Source organism: Micrasema longulum, unplaced genomic scaffold (genome assembly GCF_059751315.1).
Source record: "Micrasema longulum isolate JH-2025_06_02 unplaced genomic scaffold, ASM5975131v1 h1tg000604l, whole genome shotgun sequence".
In the NCBI taxonomy this organism is placed as follows: domain Eukaryota; kingdom Metazoa; phylum Arthropoda; class Insecta; order Trichoptera; family Brachycentridae; genus Micrasema; species Micrasema longulum.
Window position 1 is genome coordinate 325,502 of NW_028277800.1, and position 22,789 is coordinate 348,290.

At 31.6% G+C, this 22,789-nt stretch overlaps 2 protein-coding genes across 2 annotated transcripts in view; one reads left to right on the top strand and one right to left on the bottom strand.

The window, feature by feature from the left end:
* The first annotated feature begins 437 nt into the window (after nucleotides 1-437).
* Nucleotides 438-7,373, top strand: Cog8 (conserved oligomeric Golgi complex subunit 8). Its single transcript, XM_088228690.1, has 7 exons — nucleotides 438-616; nucleotides 1,362-1,662; nucleotides 2,581-2,746; nucleotides 5,623-5,718; nucleotides 5,845-6,046; nucleotides 6,316-6,476; nucleotides 6,635-7,373. Exons 1-7 carry the CDS (start codon nucleotides 553-555, stop codon nucleotides 7,325-7,327), a joined length of 1,683 nt encoding a protein of 560 aa, XP_088084816.1. The 5' UTR covers nucleotides 438-552; the 3' UTR covers nucleotides 7,328-7,373.
* Nucleotides 7,374-8,563: 1,190 nt separating this feature from the next.
* The window catches only part of LOC148280240 (DNA repair protein RAD50-like), a 31,071-nt gene continuing 16,845 nt past the window's right edge, over nucleotides 8,564-22,789 (bottom strand). Inside the window, exons 16-23 of the mRNA XM_088228691.1 lie at nucleotides 21,742-21,902; nucleotides 20,638-20,872; nucleotides 19,110-19,319; nucleotides 16,711-16,907; nucleotides 15,843-15,950; nucleotides 14,776-14,892; nucleotides 10,407-10,681; nucleotides 8,564-9,404 (exon numbers count right to left, since the gene is read on the bottom strand). Coding sequence (XP_088084817.1) covers nucleotides 10,435-10,681; nucleotides 14,776-14,892; nucleotides 15,843-15,950; nucleotides 16,711-16,907; nucleotides 19,110-19,319; nucleotides 20,638-20,872; nucleotides 21,742-21,902 — 1,275 coding nt within the window. The 3' untranslated portion in view covers nucleotides 8,564-9,404; nucleotides 10,407-10,434. The remainder of the gene's footprint in view (nucleotides 9,405-10,406; nucleotides 10,682-14,775; nucleotides 14,893-15,842; nucleotides 15,951-16,710; nucleotides 16,908-19,109; nucleotides 19,320-20,637; nucleotides 20,873-21,741; nucleotides 21,903-22,789) is intronic.

The following is a 22,789-nucleotide window of genomic DNA, read 5'->3' on the forward strand; positions in this document are numbered from 1 at the left end:
GCGTTATAGATAAAATAAACCCCTTCTTCTGTCTATGACACAGGTATGACCATTTCTTACGGTCGCAAAATTCCACACGGCATGATAAAATTGCATAGGGTGGATTAGTTTTTTATTACACTTGGAAATATAATCTTATCAGTTTTATTTAATTATGTCTCAAATAATGGGTAGTAAATTATATGTTTGTAAAAAAAATATTTTATTTGATAACAAGCAAATGCACTAAACAGAACACTATAGGACCGACAATTTAGGAAAAAACTAAATTTACCTGAGAATGACTACTAAATAAAAAAAATGCTCTAAAAAATCAATCCACCCTAATTTTATCGTGTGCGACAGTGTGCGTGAAACGACCATTGTGAAATCGGTCTGTTATGTTGGTTCGTGGTTCAGTTATCTATTATTTTTAATCTGTGGTTCTGTCATCTGTCTTCTGTCAAAATCTGTAATCTGTCACGTCTCAAGTATTCGTGATCGTTATTTTGAAGTGCAATATTGTTTTATGTAAATTCTGTTTTAAAGCATTTACTAATAAAAAATATCAACATGACTGATTCAGAGGCAGAATCTTCAGATATATTCAACATGATTTTCGCAGGAACTACTTTTGGTAACGATAGTTGAGATATTTTGTACTTGGCGCACCTCTATAAGAATTGTGATACTATATTATACATTTTTTCGATTTTAAGTATTGGCGCTTGTATATTCAAAATTGTTATTGACAGTCTAGTCTATTAGACTATTTAAGATAAGTTTATCATGCACAGTATTGTTTTGAAATAATGATTATATCTTTATTTGGTTATTTTTAAATTTTGTGAATTCTATTATATCAAGTTTTGAAATTACTCTGCTAGTGACGTCACAAGTTCTCTTCGGTGATCGGTGAGTTGGCTTCCCGTAAACTGGAAATCTATCACAACAATTTATCATTGGTTGATTCGGAAGAACTAGTGATGTCGTTCAAAGTAGTTCGTTTTTATAAAAATCTTTTTTTTCATACATTTAAAAAGCTCTGCAGCTCTGCTCGCAGAGATACCCGGGGTTAACGTTAATACAATTATTGATAATATAACACCTTCATTCACTGTCAAAATCGGGTTTTTGCTACTTTTTGATCGTGTAGTTGGAATTGTACATAAAATCTTCAACATTTTAAAATTTCTTCGACATAATGCCTTCATCCACTCGCATCTTCAATTTATTTCAAAAAAAAAAACTAGGTTTTTAAAAGAAGGTTTATTGTTGCGTTAAGACCTGTGTAATTACTAAAAAGGTTCATAATCATGATGTTTCAAAATTGAAGAATTCTATTAAGAGGTGATATACCTAATACGAATTGGTGTTTTTAGATTTTACGGATCCTGTAAATTCAGAATATTTCGGAAAGTTGGGAAAGTGTACATTTGAGCAAATCTTGTCAGAGCCTATCCGCCTTAATGACGAGACCAAAACATTGACAGAACAAACTCAAGAATTGGCATTGGCGAACTATAGAACATTTGTAGAAACAGCGGATTGCTCAAATAGAATTTTGAAGGATTTCAACGCATCAAAGAGCTCTCTCGATGAAGTTATCAACAAGATGCCGGATCTTATAACAGAATGTGAAAACTTTTCGAGTGTTTCCAAAAGTATCATAAAAGACAGAGGGTAAAAAAACAGTTTTTTCGTAGTATTACTGTCATATTGTTTCAATACTTCATTAATTACTTAGAATACTGTATTACCAGATATAAACTCTTCCAGGACGTGAGTTGATTTCTAGTTTTACTGACTTAGGATTTAAGTAACAGTGGTATATGATATGAATTATCTTATGCTTTTATTTAATTTATCGTTCTGCAACTCTATTCAAATTTATTATTATGTGTTTATATTTTAATTTGTGTGATATATATGTATGGGTGTATGTATGTGCATGTGTTTATGAATGCATTACAAGTGCCCCGACTCAACACGGATTTTATAGCGAGTTGGGGCAGGTTCACAGGCATGGGTCGTTCCTGGTTGTGTCACTATAAACTGTGTCCCTGTAATAATAATGTTTTCAATAAAAATATTTAAAAAACCATCTTTTAAATATTGTATATATAACAAAATGTAAATTACTGTAATAAATATTATGTAACCATGAAAAGTTATTTATTGAAAGAAGAAATGTGCTAATTAAATAATATTTTAAAATAGATTAAATGTTACTCTACATTGCTGCACTGGAAAGGACTAAAGTTGTTATATTTATTTTTTGATGTGGCATTAGTTTTGTTTTCTTCATAGATACTTTTGCCTTATCATGTATTTCTTTTGTAAAAAAATTGTAACATGTTAAATATAAAATAAAAAAAGAATGTAATAGTGATTTGAGAGAAGCAATGGTGCATAATATTACGAGTTTTGTACTATTTTTTTTAAATATTTTCATATTATACCCAGTCATCTATTAATGTTTCTCATTTTATTTGGAATGTGATGTTATCAGTTTTAAAAAAGAATTACTTCTGAAATATATTTATTATTATTATTTAACATTTTTTTAAGATTCTTAAAACACCAGATAATTAATTTCAGGTGTAATGACCAAATTCAGTATCAGAGTGAGCAGTTGCTTGGTATTTTGGAGTTACCTACTATTATGCAGACAGCCTTAAATCAGGGCGATTACGAAAGCGCCCTCGATTTGTATTCCTACATAAGAAATTTATCTAGAAGATACAGTGATTTGGACGCCATTCAGGTAAATGCAAATATTAATAATTATTTACTGATTGGCATGTCTCATGGTCAACGAACTTGGCTTTCCATTTGTCCACTTTTAGGTAAATTATTATAAATACCTATTAAAGCTTTGTGTGATTGAAAATTCAAATGTAGATATTTAAATCCATAAACATTTAATCATGTATAACTCTTTTACAATTTGTTTGTTGTTTTTTCTTAGACTTGACAAACAAGCTAAATATATTAAAAAGTAATATAATTAATTATGAAAGTTATGTCTGCTATAAAACAATATTTTATTTATCCTGCTTAGATAGTAAATTTATTATAAAATTACAAAAAAGCACCGAACAAACGGTAGCTGTTAAAATGACTTGTGTGGCTCATAGTGTTACCATTTATGTAACTTAAATGCTTTTGAATTTTTATGTTTTTTTATTAGCACTTTTAAAAAGAGCTAATATAAAAACATAAGATGAATTTTTTCATTTACATTCTAACATTAGAACTTTTTGTGATAGGTACCTATTATATTCTTCCAGTAACCTTTAATGTTTTTTTCTAATGCATAGATACCTCAGAGTAATAATGTGCCAAGGTATAGAGGAGCCCAAACGTAGGAAAACCATTCTATGACTATTGGGTATTAAGTTAGCTACAGTTCGCAGCAAAACAATTGCCAAATGGATATTAATTTGCTTTGTAAATATTTTCAAATATGTACCTGTGTATTTATTATTGCAGGGTTATTCCAATTTATTTTTCTATAATTTGCCTATATTTATTTTATAAAACAGAAAATACATGTGTGTTTATTTTTTTGTTTATTTATTCACAATATACTTATGTTACATTTATTGAGACATAAATCCCAACTCCATGGAACTAAAGTCCTGTATTAAGTTTTTTTTTTTAAAAAAGAAATATTTGCGTTCTTATGATTTACCCAAATATTTCATTTTGAGGGCCATTTTCAACGAGTTGTAAATAACTCACTATTAGAAAATGGAATCAAGTTGGGGTAGAGTGGGATTCGAACCACAGACCTTTGGTCCGTTAGTCCGAGACACTAGCCACAGGACCACAACCCGATTTTTGATTGTTTTGATTGTTTGTCCGTTACATCTCCGAAACGGCGAGTTGTAGCGGCCTGAAATTTGGACACATCATTTTAGATGCGATTTCAAGGTTAACATTGCTATTTTCGACTAAAATTTGAATCGACCTCTACTCGATAAAAACTTAAACTTTATATGGATGTCTAGTGCGGCCCCAAAATATTGCCCGTAATCAACAGTAAACATACTTTAATTCACAAATTTATCTCCTAAATTGAGAAAACATAGTATCTGAAATAAATATGTTGATATAAGGAATGTTTTTAAGCAACATAATACACGTGTCGGGATAATAAATGCCAAAAATCAATGTAAATCATGGGAAAATATTCAGAATCAATTACCTGTGAAAACTGACTCCTTTAACACCTTTGACGCTTCTACTGCTGCAACCAAACATACTGCAATTCACCATAGTCGATTTTTATTTATCATAATGTAAATATCCAAGTTATTTACAAATAAAGCCAAGCACATCGACAAAAGCATCCGATCGAACCGTTATGTTGTGAAACAAAACAAAATGGCCACTAATTGGTTGCTTACCAACAAACCAACATCGCTTGCGTTCTATGAAACATAGTGATAGGGCTTCTCTATAGGTTCACGCATTATTACTCTGAGATAGATACCCACATTTCTTTTGTTTATGTTCTTTTTATTTTATTTATTATCTACACCAAGCCAATTAATATGGCTTGTCGGTAAAGATCCTTTGCATTAAATCATATGATAACACTACATAGTTGTATAATAATAATTACTACTAACTTAAATATAAGGAGCGAAAAAAAAGTACATATAATTTATGCTTTCAAATAATATATAGAAAAATGTAAAAAAAAGCAAAAAATAAGTTAGTGATATCGCAATTATAAGATAAAATAAATACAAAACCGGAGTACCAAAATTTAAAACAGAAGTGTGTACATATTTAATAGGCACAAAGCATTTTATTAAAAACATTATTTCTTAACATATCTATATCTACTTCCATATCCGTATCTATAACTATATCCAAGTCTATATCTATATCATATCTTTATCCATATCTATATATATATACCCGTACATGCACACATACATATCCATAAATACATATATACACATGCATATATACACCATACATACATATGAACATACATATACACACATAAATATCCATGAGAATATTACATAATTATAAATTCTGTTTTATATATATCTATATTTACAAATATTAAATTTTATTAATGTATAAACTCCTGATCGAATAGCCAGTCTATTATTTTGCCCTTTTCACTTTTGGTAGTGCCATTTCTAAGATTGTTTGGTAACAAATTGAACATAACTGAAACCACATATTTTAGAGTTCTTTTCCCATATTTGTTGCTTGTCTTTGGAATCACTAAACCTTCATTTTGTGTGAATCTTGTGTAATAACCATGTTCCAATAAATTTTTGAATTTATCACTTTTTCTTTTGATACAGAGCCACAGAATTCCTCGAACCGGCAGCGCCTTTATAGATTTATAGAGTACACTTGTTACTCCTTATTTTATAAATATCATTAGAAACAATTTTTTTAACGATGGAATACTGTAAACTCTGTATCATTTTTATGTTTGTGATTGTTGAATGACCCCATGCTTTGATACCATATCTTAGTTTGGCCAATATATCTTAGTATATATGTAATACTTTATTTTGTATAAAATGTACTACTTATTGAAAAAAGCAAAAAGCAGAGAATAGGTTGCTTATCAGATAGTAATTTGATCACATTTCGTTTTAGAATATAACATCCGAAGTAACAAGGCTTTGGTTCGAAACACTTCATCATCTTTTTAACCAGTTGCGATATGATCTCCCTTTACCGCAGTGTCTTCAGGTAATCATAATATATTTTCCACCAGTTTGGTTGATTGATTAATGCACGTACTTTGTCACATCACACATCACAGTAATTTTGCATTTTCATTATTAGGTCAAATAATGCATGCAATTTTATTTGTAGGTCTTGGGATACTTGAGAAGAGCTAATTCAGTTTATGAATCGGCTATGGATGAATCTAGCGGAGGATTGTCAGATATGGATACAGGGTATCCTACGAAGGCTAGTAAAATTAGAAGCGTCGGTGATGGATTACAACTGCATTTCTTGAAGGCAAGAGGAGCATGGTTTGACACTGCTTTAACAGAAGCTACCAACGAGGACAGTGAGTTTATAATATTATTTAACAATTTTTTCTTTTTAAATCGTCAGTTCTTATAATGTTCTGTAGGTGAGAAGTTCTAGGTTTGTTGATAAATCATTCAGTAAACTGAAGACGTGTAAATTATAATCATGATAATATTGTATTAACCTACGAACAAGTCAGATTTTTAAACTTTTTTTTTTCTTCAAAGAAATGAGTTTTTTCAAGTAAACATTTCATTTAATTAAACCAGCGAATGCCTCAATTTATGCGTTCCTCTATGATTACAGATGATAAACATCTTCGGAAAATTGTTGAACTTCATAGGATACATCTATTTAATATACTCACACAACACAAGGCAATATTTTTATCGGAAGCTCAGGGCGCTAAACTCAAATCTGACGATCTCAATGGAATGGCAGCTCTGTCATGTTGGCTCAAAGATAAGGTACTAAGAAACACTTTCAAAAATAAACTTCTTAGATACTGATAGCATTCTTTCGGGTTGTTCGGCACCGGACATTAGCCTCAGAAGAACACCATTCATATTTTGGAAGTATTAAAACATTTAAGAAATAGTTTAATTGAGTAAATATTTGTTTTTAGGTTAATAGGTTGATTAATATTTTACAACAAAACGCTGCTCAAGAAGATGAATCTTCGCTGGAGTCTCTCATAAACCAGTGCATGTATCTCTGTCTCTCCTTTGGGAGAGTTGGAGCAGATATGAGAGCTGTCATGTCTCCGCTTTTTAGAGATATCACTGCCAACGAGTTCACAAAGTCACTGCGGAAAACGGACGCGCAGTTTGAAATTGAAATGAAACATTACAAAATGAATAGAAAGATGACGAGAAAAGTTCCAGAAGGAGATATTAATCAGAATGCTCCTCCGGAGAGTTTGTTGGATTTTTATCCTTTGGCCGAATATTGCAATGGGTTGCTGACAGCTTTGAATGGCTTAAGAATGATAGCTCCACTTTGTCTGGCGAGACGAGTTCTCTCTGACTTATCACAGTCTTTGACATCTGTCTCCAAAGTGTTGACATCGTACTATCACAGAGAGCAGCAGACATTTTCTTCCCAGGAAAAGGAGTTATTTATAGCTAGCTGTAATTTGTTCATAGACGATTTAATCCCTTATTTACAAAAGTGCGTGTTTCAAGTCTTCAGTCCCATCGTGCTGGCTGAACAACTTGGTGTTTCATTGGCTACGATTCAAGAAGAGAAACTTCTAAATCTTGATACCGAAAACATTTGCTCGCCTATCACTGAAATATTATCAATGCTGAACTTATAAAACTATCAATAATACTGTTATTACATTAAATATGATTTATTTATTTTAATAGTTTTTTATTACACAGTTTATTTAATTTTTGCTGTAGGTACATTAAAGCAATACAAAATTATAAATATAATAACACAATAAATCGTTTTAACTAACACAAAGGCAAAATCAACAGGATATGTATTAAATTATATAAACTATTTTATTACACATTCTTTATTTAACATTTAATAATGTAGAATATAAATAAAATGGCATCATAATGGTAGATTGGTTGCCCAGGACATTCAGTTTAGAGATGAATAGTAGTTTAGAATACATTCACACAATATATACATACGAGTATATGGTTTAGTCTATATAAAATCAGTCTATCTTGGCTATGAAAACTACACCACTTTATTAAGGCTTGATTGATATACTATCATGTATCAAAATATGGAACTAGTATTTGCTTTTCCATGAAGGCTGGTGGATAGTGGTGAGGAGTGTTTTTTTTAATAGATATGCAATCTGCAAAAAATGTTCATTAATTTGTACCTACATACAGGTACATATAAGTAATATGTAAATGGCTATTATTCTGTGGTTTTGTGAACATCATCTCTCTGCTTCAGCTGTTGACAATAGAAGATTATTACCAATAGTCTATCAAATCAATTCAAACAGCATTATTCGTAACTTCGTGATAAATGTAGCTATATTCTTCTACACTATTTTTTATAAAACATTTGTACAAAAGTTTTTAAAAAATGCCACAAAGATATTTAGTAGGTATTATTATCATTATGATTGAAATGTCAACACAAAGCACTGTGCCAATTTTTTTATCAATGAAAAATGACAAAAGGGGCCATGTCGAGCGCCATATGCCCTATGTCGTATGTCAACTGTATAACATTGAAGAAAAATAGGCCTCAGGAAATCATGTTTGAAATACTATTTTTCAAATAGACAATCTTCAGATGATATCTGTAATCTGCAAGCTTACTTAAGAAGGAAAAAACAGCATCTGGGTTTTAAGAATTTAAATACAGTATACATATTTGTATGCAGACATAAGCCGATGTAATCTGCTAGTTTCTTCATTCACTGGGAACGGGCTAAGTGCTGGGTGCTGGATATTTATATTTATTTTTGGAGGAATGCATAAGTTTCGCCCCTGCTGGTGGGTCATGGTTTCTTTAAAAATTAATCATCTCTGTAGGCAAACAATTGTTTTTGTGTTAGAAAAATGACAAGACATTTAGACACATAAAATACATTTACTTTTGATAGATGTTTGTGGGATTAAATTAATGACGTAGACGTACAATTACTTTAAAAAATGAAAAATGTAGGGTGGCAAAAAATAAATAGCTACTGGTCGCCGGTTTCTGTTGTGATGGGCAATAATCTTGTATTTTATGGATTATCATATAGTTAAGATAGAACAATGATAAATATTTTATTCTGTGTTTTACTACATCTACATTAAAAAAAAAAAAAAAAAAAACTCACTAGATTCATACATAAAATACTATTATGGAATTACTTTTAAATACTAAAATTAAAATACATATCGTATATCCGATAAAATAGTCATAACTCGAAAAAATCTTATATTTAGTTAAGCATACAGAATGAATCATAAAAAAACTCATATGCTAAAAAAAATATTTAATTCTAGCTTTACAATTTACCCGTCACGCTTACACTTATTTAAATGCCACCGATTCTCAAATAGTGTCATATTTTTACCATTTTTCTTTATGACAAAATGTTCCATCATTTTTAAGACAAATCTAAATATACATATTATATGCCACATCGGCATTGCTAAAGCATTAAAAAGTTAGATGGTTTTAAGATAATGTGTTTATTTAGTTTTTTGGCTCTCCTGAATATTTAGATGTTTTGATTATGCTATTTTATCGAATTATAAAGAAATTAATTGTTAGGTTGAAATCTAAATTAATACGATTCGTAACACTTAAATAATGACTGTATGAATATTTTCATTACAAAATACACTTGTGACTCGGTTCATAAACAAATCTTGAGCATCAATGGCGATCACATGGTACTTTACATTTCTTATATGTATCTGAAAAAACATAAACATTATCATTGTTTATAATAATAAAAATACGTAAATAGTTTGATTCCACTTTTATTTATGAATTTTTACCAGTGACCGGGTTTCGCCGTGACCGACATCGTCAGACTGGTCGGTCACGATGAAACCCAGTCACTGGTAAAAATTTATAAATAAAAGTGGAATAAAACTACATACATATTTTTATTATTATAATTAAAATGCAATTCCACCAACAAATGTCAGTAGAAAAACTCAATCTACTATTGTCATTGTGTTAGATATTGTGGTATGTGTTTACAGCCAAGTGATCTTTAAGATGGTTCTTAAAAATAACGGATTAAAACAAGTAATTTTGCAGGGAAGTTAGGTAAACGTGAATTCCAATTAAAGACAACGTTCATTGATATATGAAGAATAAGATATTGTGATATACACAAATGGACAAAAAATGCGCTGCGCCTTGTAATTTGTCAAACTTTTTGCATTTTTTCTTTAGATAACCAAAATATTAAAAAAATTAAAAAATAATAATTGCCATCTGAGAAGTCATTCATTAATGCTAAGGCTGTAGTCTGATAAAAATGAAGGAATTTATACAATTTTGCCATTTTAAAACGCTGAGCGCTTAATGCTGTCAAAATGTGATCTTTCAGGTGGGTGTGTGACAAAATGATGTATGATAGGTGCACAAATGTCGAGATCTGTGCACTATGTAAGGTTAAGACTAGCATTATCAACAAACTCAAGAAAGAGGTGCTGCGTCGGTTTGGAGATGTAGAGTCAAAACGAATTTTGAATATTTCTCCTGAAGACGGCTTTTGTTTAGAAGAACTTGATATGTGTTTATCCAGGATATTGAACACTTTTGGGGCCACAAAAGAAAAATATCGCCGATAAATCTGTATCGGATGCATCACTACTACAAACATTAATTTGACATAGGTACTCAAACTACATATTGTTGATTATTACAAAATGATGATTTTTTGAAATGTAAAACAAACTTACATTGTTCATTCTGAATTTAGAGGCAGAATTAGGTCATGCGTAGTCTGTCGATTCTGGAACGGCCCTCTTGGTTCCTGGTGACTTTGTAATAATGAGTCAGCTTGTCGATCCTTCCCAGGGATGTGAGGAACTCGGCATCGTGGGTGATGATGATAAACATGAAGTTCTTCTGTTTCATTCTGGTCAGTACCATATCTCCGAGGGCATTACACAAACTTGTTACATTCTCTTTATCTAAATTGGTAGTGGGTTCATCCAGAGCTAAAACGCCAAATCTGGAAATTTAATCCAATATTTTATTTTATTTAAAATGGTTCACAAACAATAAACAATATATGAGACCCTGGTATAATAATTAGAGATACCACGAATCTTCGGCTACTTTCTTAAATATTCGGTATTCGGCTGAATACTGCGTACTATTTGGCTGAATACCGAAACATGAAAAAAACACACATATTCCTCAAAAATGTATCTATTTGAATCACAAATTATTAGTTTAATACTCAAAGGGCCTTACTTATTAGATTTCCTTATACCAGGTTTACATTAAGAAATAACTATACCCAGTTTAAATATTTATAACCGATATAAAAAACCCTACTAATAATAATATTTATGACATGGAATAACCATTCGCAGGTTATTCCATGCTTAATTTTTTTTAAACAGTTCAACACTGATATGTGCGCGTGCGCAGTCACTTTTATAACAACAACAAACAAAAACAAACGTCAAAGTAAAATTGAGACATAATCTGTGATTGAGACTACTGTCAGTGTAATGGAGAAAACCGTTAGAAAAAGAAATCAAAATTGGGAAGAAGAGAAGAACGTAAAAACAAGTTCTTTAGTTTATTCGTGTTTCTTTTTTTATCACAATTAAATAAAACATTTCAGATATTATTTAAACAAATTATTAAAAATCACTTGAATCGCATTGAGAAGGTGGCAAGACTTTAAAATTGAAAAAAAATCTGATAAACTATCCATTTTGATTACCGAAAAATGTGACTTTTGACAGAACACATGCTTATTTCAGCGTTAAACCACATAATGTGCAGGTATAAGTTTCTATGGTTGCTATCCCAGATTAAAACCGAGTTTGACTCTATGCGAGGTTTATAAGTAATACTTTTTGCTATACCATCATTATTCTACCACTATTCTCAAGCTTAACTTTATACCCGATTTATAAGTAACGCCCAAAATCTATAAGTGGTAAGTTGTGATGAATCTAAACAATTTTTTCAGCATTTGTTGGTAGCAAACAATTAGCTTTTCCCATGATGTACAATTAACAAATAATTACTAATAATTATAATAAGGACTAGTAGTAAGACAATATAATGTAATAATGAACAAATAACGCGTGTCGTGACATGATCTACTTGCAAATTACACAAATACGCCTGCCTCGTCACCTCTGCACGCACCGCAATGAGACAGGACCTATCATGACCTATCATGCGCGAAATGCACACATCTTTCCGAGAGCCAAGAGTATCGCCGAATATTCGGTATTCGGCCAAATCAGCATTCGTGGTATCTCTAATAATAATCACAGTTTGTTAAGTTTAGATATTAAAGTTTAGTCAGGTATCCAAAATAAAATACTTTTATTGGATTCGATTCAACTTTTATTTTTTAAATATACAAGAGTGTATAGTGTGACGCGTTTCGTATTGTTAGGACATTATCAAATTCAGTTTAGATATTGTTCGTAAACTAATTGCTAAAGTTGTTAATTTTTTTTAATGAACAAGCTTAATTGAATTTGTTTGAGTTAGATATCTAATTATTATTTAAAATGAGGGCATGGGAAGCAAAGATAGCAACCTCAGTTATGATGTCATTCTGTAGTTCCATCAACTTTATTTTTTATAAAAATCATGAGTCGAGTTGCAAATGTAGTTTAAAATCATACTTCTGATGGTTTGAAAATAGTGTTTGGAAGCAAACAAAGCAATATCCATCAGCTATTTTATTCGGCCAATTTCGGCTTGAGATTTAAATTTTCAAAATGGCCGTGCCATACAAATATTAAGAAAGTTTTTTGAATTTGTGTTTCCATTAAAGCTAATTTATTAGTACCTTAAAGTTTAAGTTTAGTGAATTTCTAACATAAAGACTCTCTTTGGCATTAGTGTAGCAGTTTTTGTTATTTTTCTCGAAAACACCAAAACGGGAGTTTGCTATCTTTGCTTCCAACGCCCTCAAATATTTGAACTAAAGTGCTTATTTTATTTATATTATTTATTGACAATTCTTGATGGAATTCCATTGTAATGATGTAATAGCTTATATTTACATATAGATGCCCATTAGAGAGTGAAAGCACTAATTGGTCAAAATAAATATAAGTTATTACATCATACGGCCTCCGTGGTGTAGTGGTCAAGACGCTTGACTCACACACGAAAGGTTCCGGGTTCGATTCCCGGTGAGAACACAAAAATTTTAATGTGATTTTTCTCAAGCCTGGGTGTTCTGCGATGTAATTCACCACTGTAATTGGGCCTCCTGGCCTGTTGTGGTGCAAAAATAAATAAATAAAAGTGCTAATGGTAAAAAAATATTAATTCATTCTGCCAAGATTAAGGCTAGTAACCAAATTAAAGATTAAAGTGACAATGAGGAAGTTCAGTGGTTTTTTTAAAATTCTTTATTTATTTGACTATTAAATCAAAAGTCAATTTTTTTTTTTCAATTTTTATTTATCATATTATCAGCGCTATGATTTTTTAAAGTTTTGTATTTCTGAAATAACTCCGCTGAAATCTTCCATAGCTCTCAGATCATAGGTTGATTCATATGAACCAGTGACGTCAGTCTAAGTAGTGCGTTTTTATTGAAATATTTTTTATTATTTTTTCCGTACATTTTATGCTCAAATTTTTACCCCGCGCAAGAAAACATTTTTTGTATCCAATTTTCCGAAGGGCTGAAGTTCCTCATTCCTTATTAAAAATATAAACAATTTAAAAATATATAATATGTTACGTCGTTCACTATGGCAAAGACACTTAAAATCCTTTACTGTACATTAGTGCGAAGCAACTTAGAATATGCATCACAAATATGAAATCCTATGTGCAATGTGCATTAAAAATATTCAAAAAAAATTCGTAAAGTTCACGTGTTTCCGGTTGAAACTTGAGTTTAAATCCGACAAGTATATTCATATATGTAAAAAACATTACCTATTGCCTCTGCAAAAACGTCGTGAAATAACGGATATAATTTATTTACTAAAAATTGCCTCTGGTTCAATCGACTGTCCTGAACTACTATGCAAACTTTCTATCAATGTTCCTTCTAAAGTTTTAAGAAATAACCCTCTTCTTCACATACCTCTTGTTTCATCTAATTATAGGCAAAATTCATATTTATGGCGAACTTTTAATAATTTTAATGTAATAAATAAATCATTTAACATAGATTTATTTGCAAATAATCTTAATGACGTACGGCGTTTGCTTTTGAAATAATTCGCAGTTTTTTTTTCTTTTCTTTTGAATTTACATTAAATTACTGTTCATTTTATATTCGAGAATCTTTTTTAACTTACTGTGATGCTACTTGTGAAAACCTGTAATTGGCTTATTTGTTTTGTTATATATATATAAGATATTTATAGCTGTTGGTTATCCAAATAAATAATATAAAATAAAATTAATAATAGAGAAGGATTTTTTTTTATGAGGGGAATACGGAAGTCTAGGCATGTACACGGCTTATTACCTGTCATTGGCTGGTTTAAGTGGCCACTTACACACTATTTAACATTTAGTATTCTTAACATATTACAACAGAGATGAAGAACATTTCAGAGAAGGTAATATAGAAGTCTAGGCATCTACAGGGCTTATGACCTGTCATTGGCTGGTTTAAGTGGCCACTTTACACACTGTGTAACATTTACCATTCTGCCCTTATTTGAACAACTATATTCCTTCAATTCTTTCATCTGTTGATGTTTGTGAAGTTAAAGAGCTGAAACCTTTATTTATGCGGGTGAGATTCGTGTGATTGAATTATTTCACCTACATACTAGGCAACACCTGAAAATTTTATTTTTTCAATTTCTATACTTCTTCATGGACCAGGTGAATTTATCAACAATATTTTGAGTTTGTCCACATTTTTTTTAGACTTCTATATTACCTTCTCTGAAATGTTCTTCATCTCTGTTGTAATATGTTAATGTTATCAGCTCCCCGAAGAGTTGAGTCCAGTCCTTGTCTACAAAAATTTGGACAAACTCAAAATATTGTTAATTTAGTATTCTGCCTATATTTGAACATTCATTTTTTCCCAACCACCAAGCACCAGAGGACTTTTTAAATATAAATAACAGCGGAACAAACCTGTTACTGAATGTTTCAGCTAAGGCCATTCTAATGATGAGACAAGCTAACACCTTCTGCCCGGCACTGCAGCGCCCTCTCATGTCAATCTCTATATCTTTTCTTTTCTGTACCACCCTGAAAATAATGATTTATCATTATTAGCAGTTGACGTAAAATACAATCATAATTATTTCACTAATATGTTAATAAATATAAAAAAAAGAAATAAGTAAAGATTAATGGAAATCAAAAAGAGGAGGATTGAGGGGATGGCCATTTGATGGAGAGGATAGATAATTTAATAGCTTGGTTACGATGTGTGCGAGGTGGGTGCCCAGAATGCTCGCACCGGAGCACTGAATTTTTGAATCGTTTTGCAAAGGAAGGTTGCATGTTGGCGCATCGAGTACATTGGCGCATTCCTGATGAGGAGATACGTCGTAGGGGGTAAGGGTACGTCTCAAATCCGGTAGGCATAAAAAGTCGGTAAGCAGTTATATACTAATATTTACTAACATATTACAACAGAGATAAGGAACATTTAAGAGAAGGTAATATAGAAGTTTTTTTTTTACATTTTTTTTTTTGCACCACAACAGGCCAGGAGGCCTAATTACAGTGGTGAATTACGTCACAGAGCACCCAGGCTTGAGAAAAATCACATTTTATTTTTTGTGTTCTCACCGGGAATCGAACCCGGAACCTTCCGTGCGTGAGTCAAGCGTCTTGATCACTACACCACGGAGGCCGCCAGTCTAGGCATCTACAGGGCTTATGACCGGTCAATGGCTGGTTTAAGTGGCCACTTTACTGTGTAACATTCACCATTCTGCCCATATTTGAACATCTATATTCCTTCAACTCTTTCACCTGTTGATGTATGTGAAGTTAAAGAGCCATTGACAGGTCATAAGCCCTGTAGATGCCTAGACTTCTATATTACCTTCTCTTAAATGTTCTTCATCTCTGTTGTAATATGTCAATATAAACACCTCCCCAGGGAGTTGAATCCAGTACTTGTCTACAAAAATTTGGACAAACTTAAAATATTGTTAATATTTACTAACGTTAGTTTATAATGTTACCTGTAATTGTACACCCTCTTGTTCCCACTAGCTGTATCGGCATTCTCATCAGTTTTAATTTCTATGTAGTCTATGTCATTTCCTCTGTATATATTCCTCCACATGTCTCTGCAAACCAAAAGATAATTAACCCGATAATTCCATTAAAAATATATTTCTTCTTTGACTCATCGGCAGCATTGCATAAAACGCCACCTGTGGTGGTATTCTGAATCTTCTCAATTCCCTAGAGTGGAGTAGAGATGATTCAGAATACCACCCCTGGTTTCAATATTAAACAAATGATACAATGTCGATATGAAACAAAAATATCGATACAAGGCGGCATTGATCGAAGTTGTTTCAAATAATCGAAATACGCTGCAATTGGTGTTCTGATGCCACGGCGCGAGGACCATTAGGTGCAGAAAGAATGAGGATAGTCATCAACATCATTTCTCTATTCCCACTCAGTGGTGCATAAGGCACTGCATTGATACTCCAATATCAGCGTATTTGGATAACTTTTGTTACATAGAAGGTAAGGTTATCAATATTAATTTATAAGTATGTGTATATTAAAAAATATTCAGTGTTTAAATTTAGAAAAAATGGACACAACTTATGTTAAAACCTAATATTTTGTAAAATTAGATATTTTTATATTAAAGAACACAAACATATCATGGCATTTCTAGAAAATGACAAAAAAGCAAGAAAACCTTTGAAAGAAAATAATTTTTTGCATATGTCCAAACTCAGCACAGAATAAAGGGTCCATGCAGTTAGAACATAGTTCATTGTAAGGTGCACAAATAAATATGTTTTATTATTATGGATAACTAATACAGTGCCATTTTGTACCTTAAGGGCGATATGCAAATATTACCTGATTATATTGTTGATTTTAGACATTTTCTCTTTGTGGAATTTCATGAGACACAAATCCATAGCCACAGAGTAGTCCTTCAAGTCTTTATCGGCAGCCTTCATAAGAATAAGTTCACAAAACTTTTTCTTGTAATCCTCATAAACATCTCGGTACTTAGACTGACGCAGTTCGGCCTTTGCTTCCTTAACGAAATCCTACCAACATAATCAAAGTTTTTGTATTGAGAATTAATACTATAGTAAATGGGTGGTCAAAGCGTCGACCGCGTATCCATTCTTAGTCGCCTGACTGTCTTTTTTTTTTATAGAAATTTACTTTGTGAGGAAAACTATCCATGTTTGTGGAGATGTGCGGCATATTTGACAACTTTATTTGGATTCACTTTCCTCTGTGAATTTAAAAATCACCCTCATTTGACAGAAGAGCATTTGGCAGCATGTTTGCAAATAACTGTGAATCAAATTATGGTAAGCTTGCTGAAATTAACATGCAACGTCATGTTTACATCGCGCCATCTGATACTACAAAAATAGGTTATATTTGCGAATTGCAAAGCTAGTAATAAGCATATTGCTAGTGTTAATAAAACTAAAATAAAAAGAACATTTTGTTTTATTAATATACTATTTATATATTTGCATGATTCATCATTAATTGCTGTTATTAAAATAGCTTGATATTGAATTGATGTTATTGTTTTATTATTATTTAAACTTATTTTTGGCTTTTAATTACAACTTTCAGTGTAAGTAGACCACCGCTAAAAACTTAAAAAGCAGGTCACCCGTAGTGGTTAAAACTTTGGCCACCCAAAGTTGATAACTTTTTTATTTGATAAAATATGCTTAAATTATGGAAACATCGTCAAAATACATAGGTATTGTTTATACTAGAAAACAAGACAAAGTACCATTTTTTTTTCCAAATAACCCCAAAATGGAAATATTTTATTTTTAAAACGGTATAACTTGTTCTAAATTTATTGCAACAGAGAGGGAAAACATTTTTGAGAAGCAAATATGGAAGTCTAGGCATACAGTCCTTAACCTGTCCTTCAATATTCCATTCTCAAAAATTCAGATCATAATAACTCCCTGGGAGTATTATGATCTGAATTTACATGATCTGAAATACAGTCTGTCTGCAGAAGGAGCATAGAATTGAACTGTGTCCAAAAATCCCCCCCTTTGCCCCACTTTCGCCGCGCGCATTCGTGAATTCGCCGCGTAATGCTGCCAGATGGGAAAAAATATAATCATAACACAAATGTAAGGTAAAAAAAAAGCAATTTGTTAATTTCTCTAAAATTTTCTTGTGCATGCGGAAACATTGATCGACACAAAAGAGTAGATAAGTAAAGTGTCATTTAATAAGAGTAATTGAATTAATCAACTTAAAATAAGAACAAATTTTATTTTACATGAAACGGCTATTTTTATATCATATTAAATAATTTTTATGTTTTAAAGATAATGTCGGTAAGATGTCCACCTCGGCGTTGTTTAATCCGAGGCCCAATTTTTATTAGTTCTCTCATTAGATGAGCAAAGTAGCGTAAAAAAATTACTACCTTGGCACCACTAACGAAAAGTCCATCTTGTTTTCTTTGACAATCTGACAGATGGAAAAATAATTTAAGTAATAAATAAATGTGATCTCATCCTGTCTCTTAAAGATCCCAGCAATATTTCAACACTTTAAAACGACACTACACGGCATAGTTGAATTCAAATCGGGAGCTGCGTACTAAGCGACGTTTACAAAATAAACTTTTAAGAGTAGTTTAGTCGCCTTCTGTTTGATGCGCGTATGCGGTTTCTGGACTATTCTTAATTCTATGCATCTGGACATATTCAAAACATTGTTGGCACAAATTGTCTTTAACATGTAATATAAATTTATGCACCTATGGTACATTGTTTTACCACGCATTTGCCTGAGAGATTGCATTTTGAAAGCATTCAGCCTACTTTCATCCTTGTTTTTCCAAGTCCATATTTCGCTCCCAAATATGAGAGTCAGGACCAGAACTCCACTGTGAACTGCTTATTTTGCTTCTTGTGACAAACATTTGTTTGCCAAGGATGATTTAAGTCCACCGTTCATCCTGATCCCGGCACTCACCCTCCCTTCAATATCTTTATCAGTCTTTCCATCCCTAAAGCAGATGCACAAATTCTTCTATCTGATTCAGAATATCTTCTTTCACATTTATCCCTTTCGAAATTCATAGTTGAATTATAAAAATGCAAAAATTAATAAAAAAACATTGTATTTACAAATGATATAAAATTTTGTAAAATAGGGAAAAAAGTCAACAAGCAATTATTTATAATTTTTTAAACATATTAATTTTAATATTTAATTTTAATTTACTTATTTTATTATTTTGGTACCTGTAAATTCTTTATGATTCCCTCTGTTTGCGCTTTCTCGTTAATTATGTCATTTTGTTTTCTGAGTAATTTTTGTCTCTCCTGGGCTATACTCGCGTAGTCCAACTCTCCAATCTTGTCATCAACCTCCTTAATAACCAATCTGAGTTGTTTTTGTTCTGCTTCATACTGCCTTTGGTTCATATTGTCAACTAAATCCCGCTTGTTTAGCTGAAAAATCACAATCACAAAAACATTCAATTTTTATGTTTATAAATTGACAACGAGAACCTCAAAACTCGTCAACGTATAACTCAAAACTAACGTGGATTATACAAGATTGACCTACGTTTATGTTACAATAGAAATGGAGAACATTTGTAAGAAGGATCAATGAGCAAAATGATTCGCCTACAGTCTGTATTAAACGCCGCAGCCAGACTTATTTTTGGAATCTCTAAGTTTAGTCATATCACCCGCTACTTCGGGAATCACGCTGGTTACGTTTTCCACAGAGGGTGGTTGGGTAATTGGGTCAAATGGGTTTGTAATCTAGGGATCTGGTTCTAACAAACCTATATCTTGGGAATGTGAAAATCTAGGCATTTAGAGGGCTTACGACCTGTCATTTGCTGGTTTAAGTGGCAATTTTACACACTGTAACATTCACTATTCTATCGAATTTATTTATTTATTTGGTTTATAAACAATGAAAAATAATACATAATACACAGATATATATTCAAATAAAAAAAAACACAACTTATTTTGATGAATATCAATTACATACACACACACACCAATAAAATACATATTTAAATAAAATTAATAATATAAATAATTGAAATTAGATTACTGTAAAAAATTACATAATTTATTAATATACATATTCTTATCAAAAAGAGCAAATCAATTTCAGGAGATCGGGTTAGAATAGTTATAATTTGATTGATTTAAGTATTTTGTTATTTTATTGGAAACTTATTGTAAATTAAATTACTTTAAAATACGCATGTATTTCAAGTAATTTATAATGTGTATAGTATATTAATAAATCACACTCAATTTTTTTTCAAGCACTCTTTAAACCACATATATGTAAATAGCAGAAATGCCATATATAAATAAATAAATATAAAATGCATCTTACATACACATGTAAACAATAATTAAATACGAATTTAAATAAAATTAACAATATAAACTATTAAAATTAAATTATTGTAAAAAATACATTCATTATTTTAAAAATAATAAAAACAATAAATAAAATATGCATCGAAATAAAACTAATTAATTTCCACAATTTTTTAAGTTGTTTCCTTCGCCATTGTTAAGGAATTGCTCTCTTCAGATGAAATCTTTAGGGGTTAAGTTACAAACATTTAGGCATCTGGTTGTATTTCACACACAGAACTGTATTCTTCATTATAATGATAATCCTGTCTATAGTAAACTTGGGATAAATCCCGTGACGGCAAATGAACAAATATACATAAAAACAGTTAACAATTAAATACATAGTATCATAATACAGGTAATTTCTAACCTCTTGATTGGAAAGCTCATCTTTGAGAATGCCGGCTAAGTTAGTGTCGGTCTGAATATTGGTTTTAAGTTGTTCTCTAGCAACGTGTAGTTGTTTTATCGGTTCCTTAAGTTGTTCTAGTTGATTTTTCACATTTTTAGCTTCGTGCTTTTGTATCTCTTTGTTATAACCCAGAATTATGTTATAGTTCTTTTCGAAGATGTTAACATCTTTTTGTTTGTTGTCTTCCTGTAACCTGAAATTGATCATTATTCCCTTATCAGCATTGAGTGTTGAATCCACCACAGCGTATCAGCGATAATTCATAATACACACGGAGGTAAGATATTTAAATTTTAGTCTGTTTCAAAAACTAGATTTCATTATATTATATCTGTCCCCAAATAAAAAATACTTACCTGATGTTTTAATATCCTTAAACTTGTAAAAAACAGTATTTAAAGTGATTCTATAAGAAATCAATTATTTATAGGGACGCTTTAATATTTTTTTATGGAAAAATCCCATTTTTTATGTTTATTTTCAATGGAAATTTTACAAAACTTGGTTTGCGGAAACTTAACACAATATTGATTGTAACAAATACCATAACCATATAATTTAAGTCGTTTTCACAAAATGGTGAACAAAACAAAAAATAAAATAAGTTATTTTTTTACTTATTTTAAATTTCCACAAACAATGCGAGGTATTAAATCATTTGGTCGAATTGGACGAAGTTATGCAGAAAGCGTCCAACCCTCAAAATGCTAAAAATGAGTTTAATGCTGGTTTCGATAGCATACTACGATATCTTTATGTGCTGAAAACGTCCAAGCTCCAAGTGCTATACTTTTTCGCCAATCAAAGAAATAAAAAATAAAAAAAGAGCCGCAGAAAACTGTCAAACCACTTGGACGTTTTTTAAGTTAATTTAACAGTGATAGCCATGATGCGGGTTAGAAATTTCTTTAATTGGCAAAAAAGTATGGCATTTAGAGTTTGGACGTTATCAGCACATAAAGATATCGTAATATGCTATCGAAACCGGCAATACGCATTTGTAGCATTTTGAGGGTTGGACGCTTTCTGCATAACTACATCCAATAGTACTTCAAATTTTACCGGTTTTCACTGGCAGTGGAGTTCTTTTTCTTCTCTGTGATCTGCAATTCCGTTTCCAGTATATGGGACACTTCAGCCAAAGATTTCAAGTCCAGCTCAGCCTTTTCTTTATCCTTCTCACAACCCTCTTGCTGGGTTTGCAGAGCGTACACTTCTTGTATCTGAAAGCATTGCTTTATTTCATTTAACTATATAAGTATATGTTGATTATTATTATCGTACGTTTCATGCTCCAGCGCTTAGAGCAGTTGCCTGCCATGTTGAGGTCTCAGGTTCGATTTGGGGAACTTATATATTAAAAATGCTGATGACTGTTATATACCATATATACAACAAACAATAAACAAACCATCACGCCGTTTCTCCGTAGGGGTGAGCAGAGAGGATAGAACGGCATATCACTCTGTCTTTGCATACATTCCTCGCTTCCTCTACATTCATACATCTTCTCATGCACGCATGCCGATTATTCCTACTCTTGACATGTCCATCTTCAAGTATTTGATGGACTTGATCGTGCAATGTCTTTCTCGGTCTTCCTCATTTTTTGCATCCAACAACATCCGCATCGTAGATCCTTTTAGCCTTTCGTTCTTTCGCTGTCCATTCGCTCTCCATGTCCAAAGCAACGCAGCACCCCTTTCTTGATTCTGTCTATAAAGAAAGTCTCAGCCTTACATAGTTCACGGATCTCGACATTTGTGCACCTATCATACATCGTTTTACCACACATTCACCCGAGTAATCGTATTTTGACAGCATTTAACCCACGCTCATTATTTATTATTATTTTTAAGATTCCGAAAATAGAAGCTAATACGTCTCCTATGGTATTTTTGCATCAGAGTGTTTCTGTACTTTCTCAGGTGTCCCGCAAGGCTCTAACATGGGTCCATTGTTGTTCTCCATTTTCGTTAATAATATATAAATTGTAATTTTGAACTCGCATTTTCTGTTATTTGCGAATGACTTAAACTTTTCTTAAAGGTGACAACTTTGGACGATTTTCGTCTTCTCCAAGCGGATATATCTAATATATGTGAATGGG

Bases quoted from the DNA above. Each gene is read 5' to 3' on its own strand.
- Cog8 (XM_088228690.1), top strand. From the start codon at position 553: ATGACTGATTCAGAGGCAGAATCTTCAGATATATTCAACATGATTTTC. The intron at 1,663-2,580 runs GTAAAAAAACAG...AATTAATTTCAG, and splicing joins AGTATCATAAAAGACAGAGG to GTGTAATGACCAAATTCAGT. The intron at 6,477-6,634 runs GTACTAAGAAAC...ATTTGTTTTTAG, and splicing joins CATGTTGGCTCAAAGATAAG to GTTAATAGGTTGATTAATAT.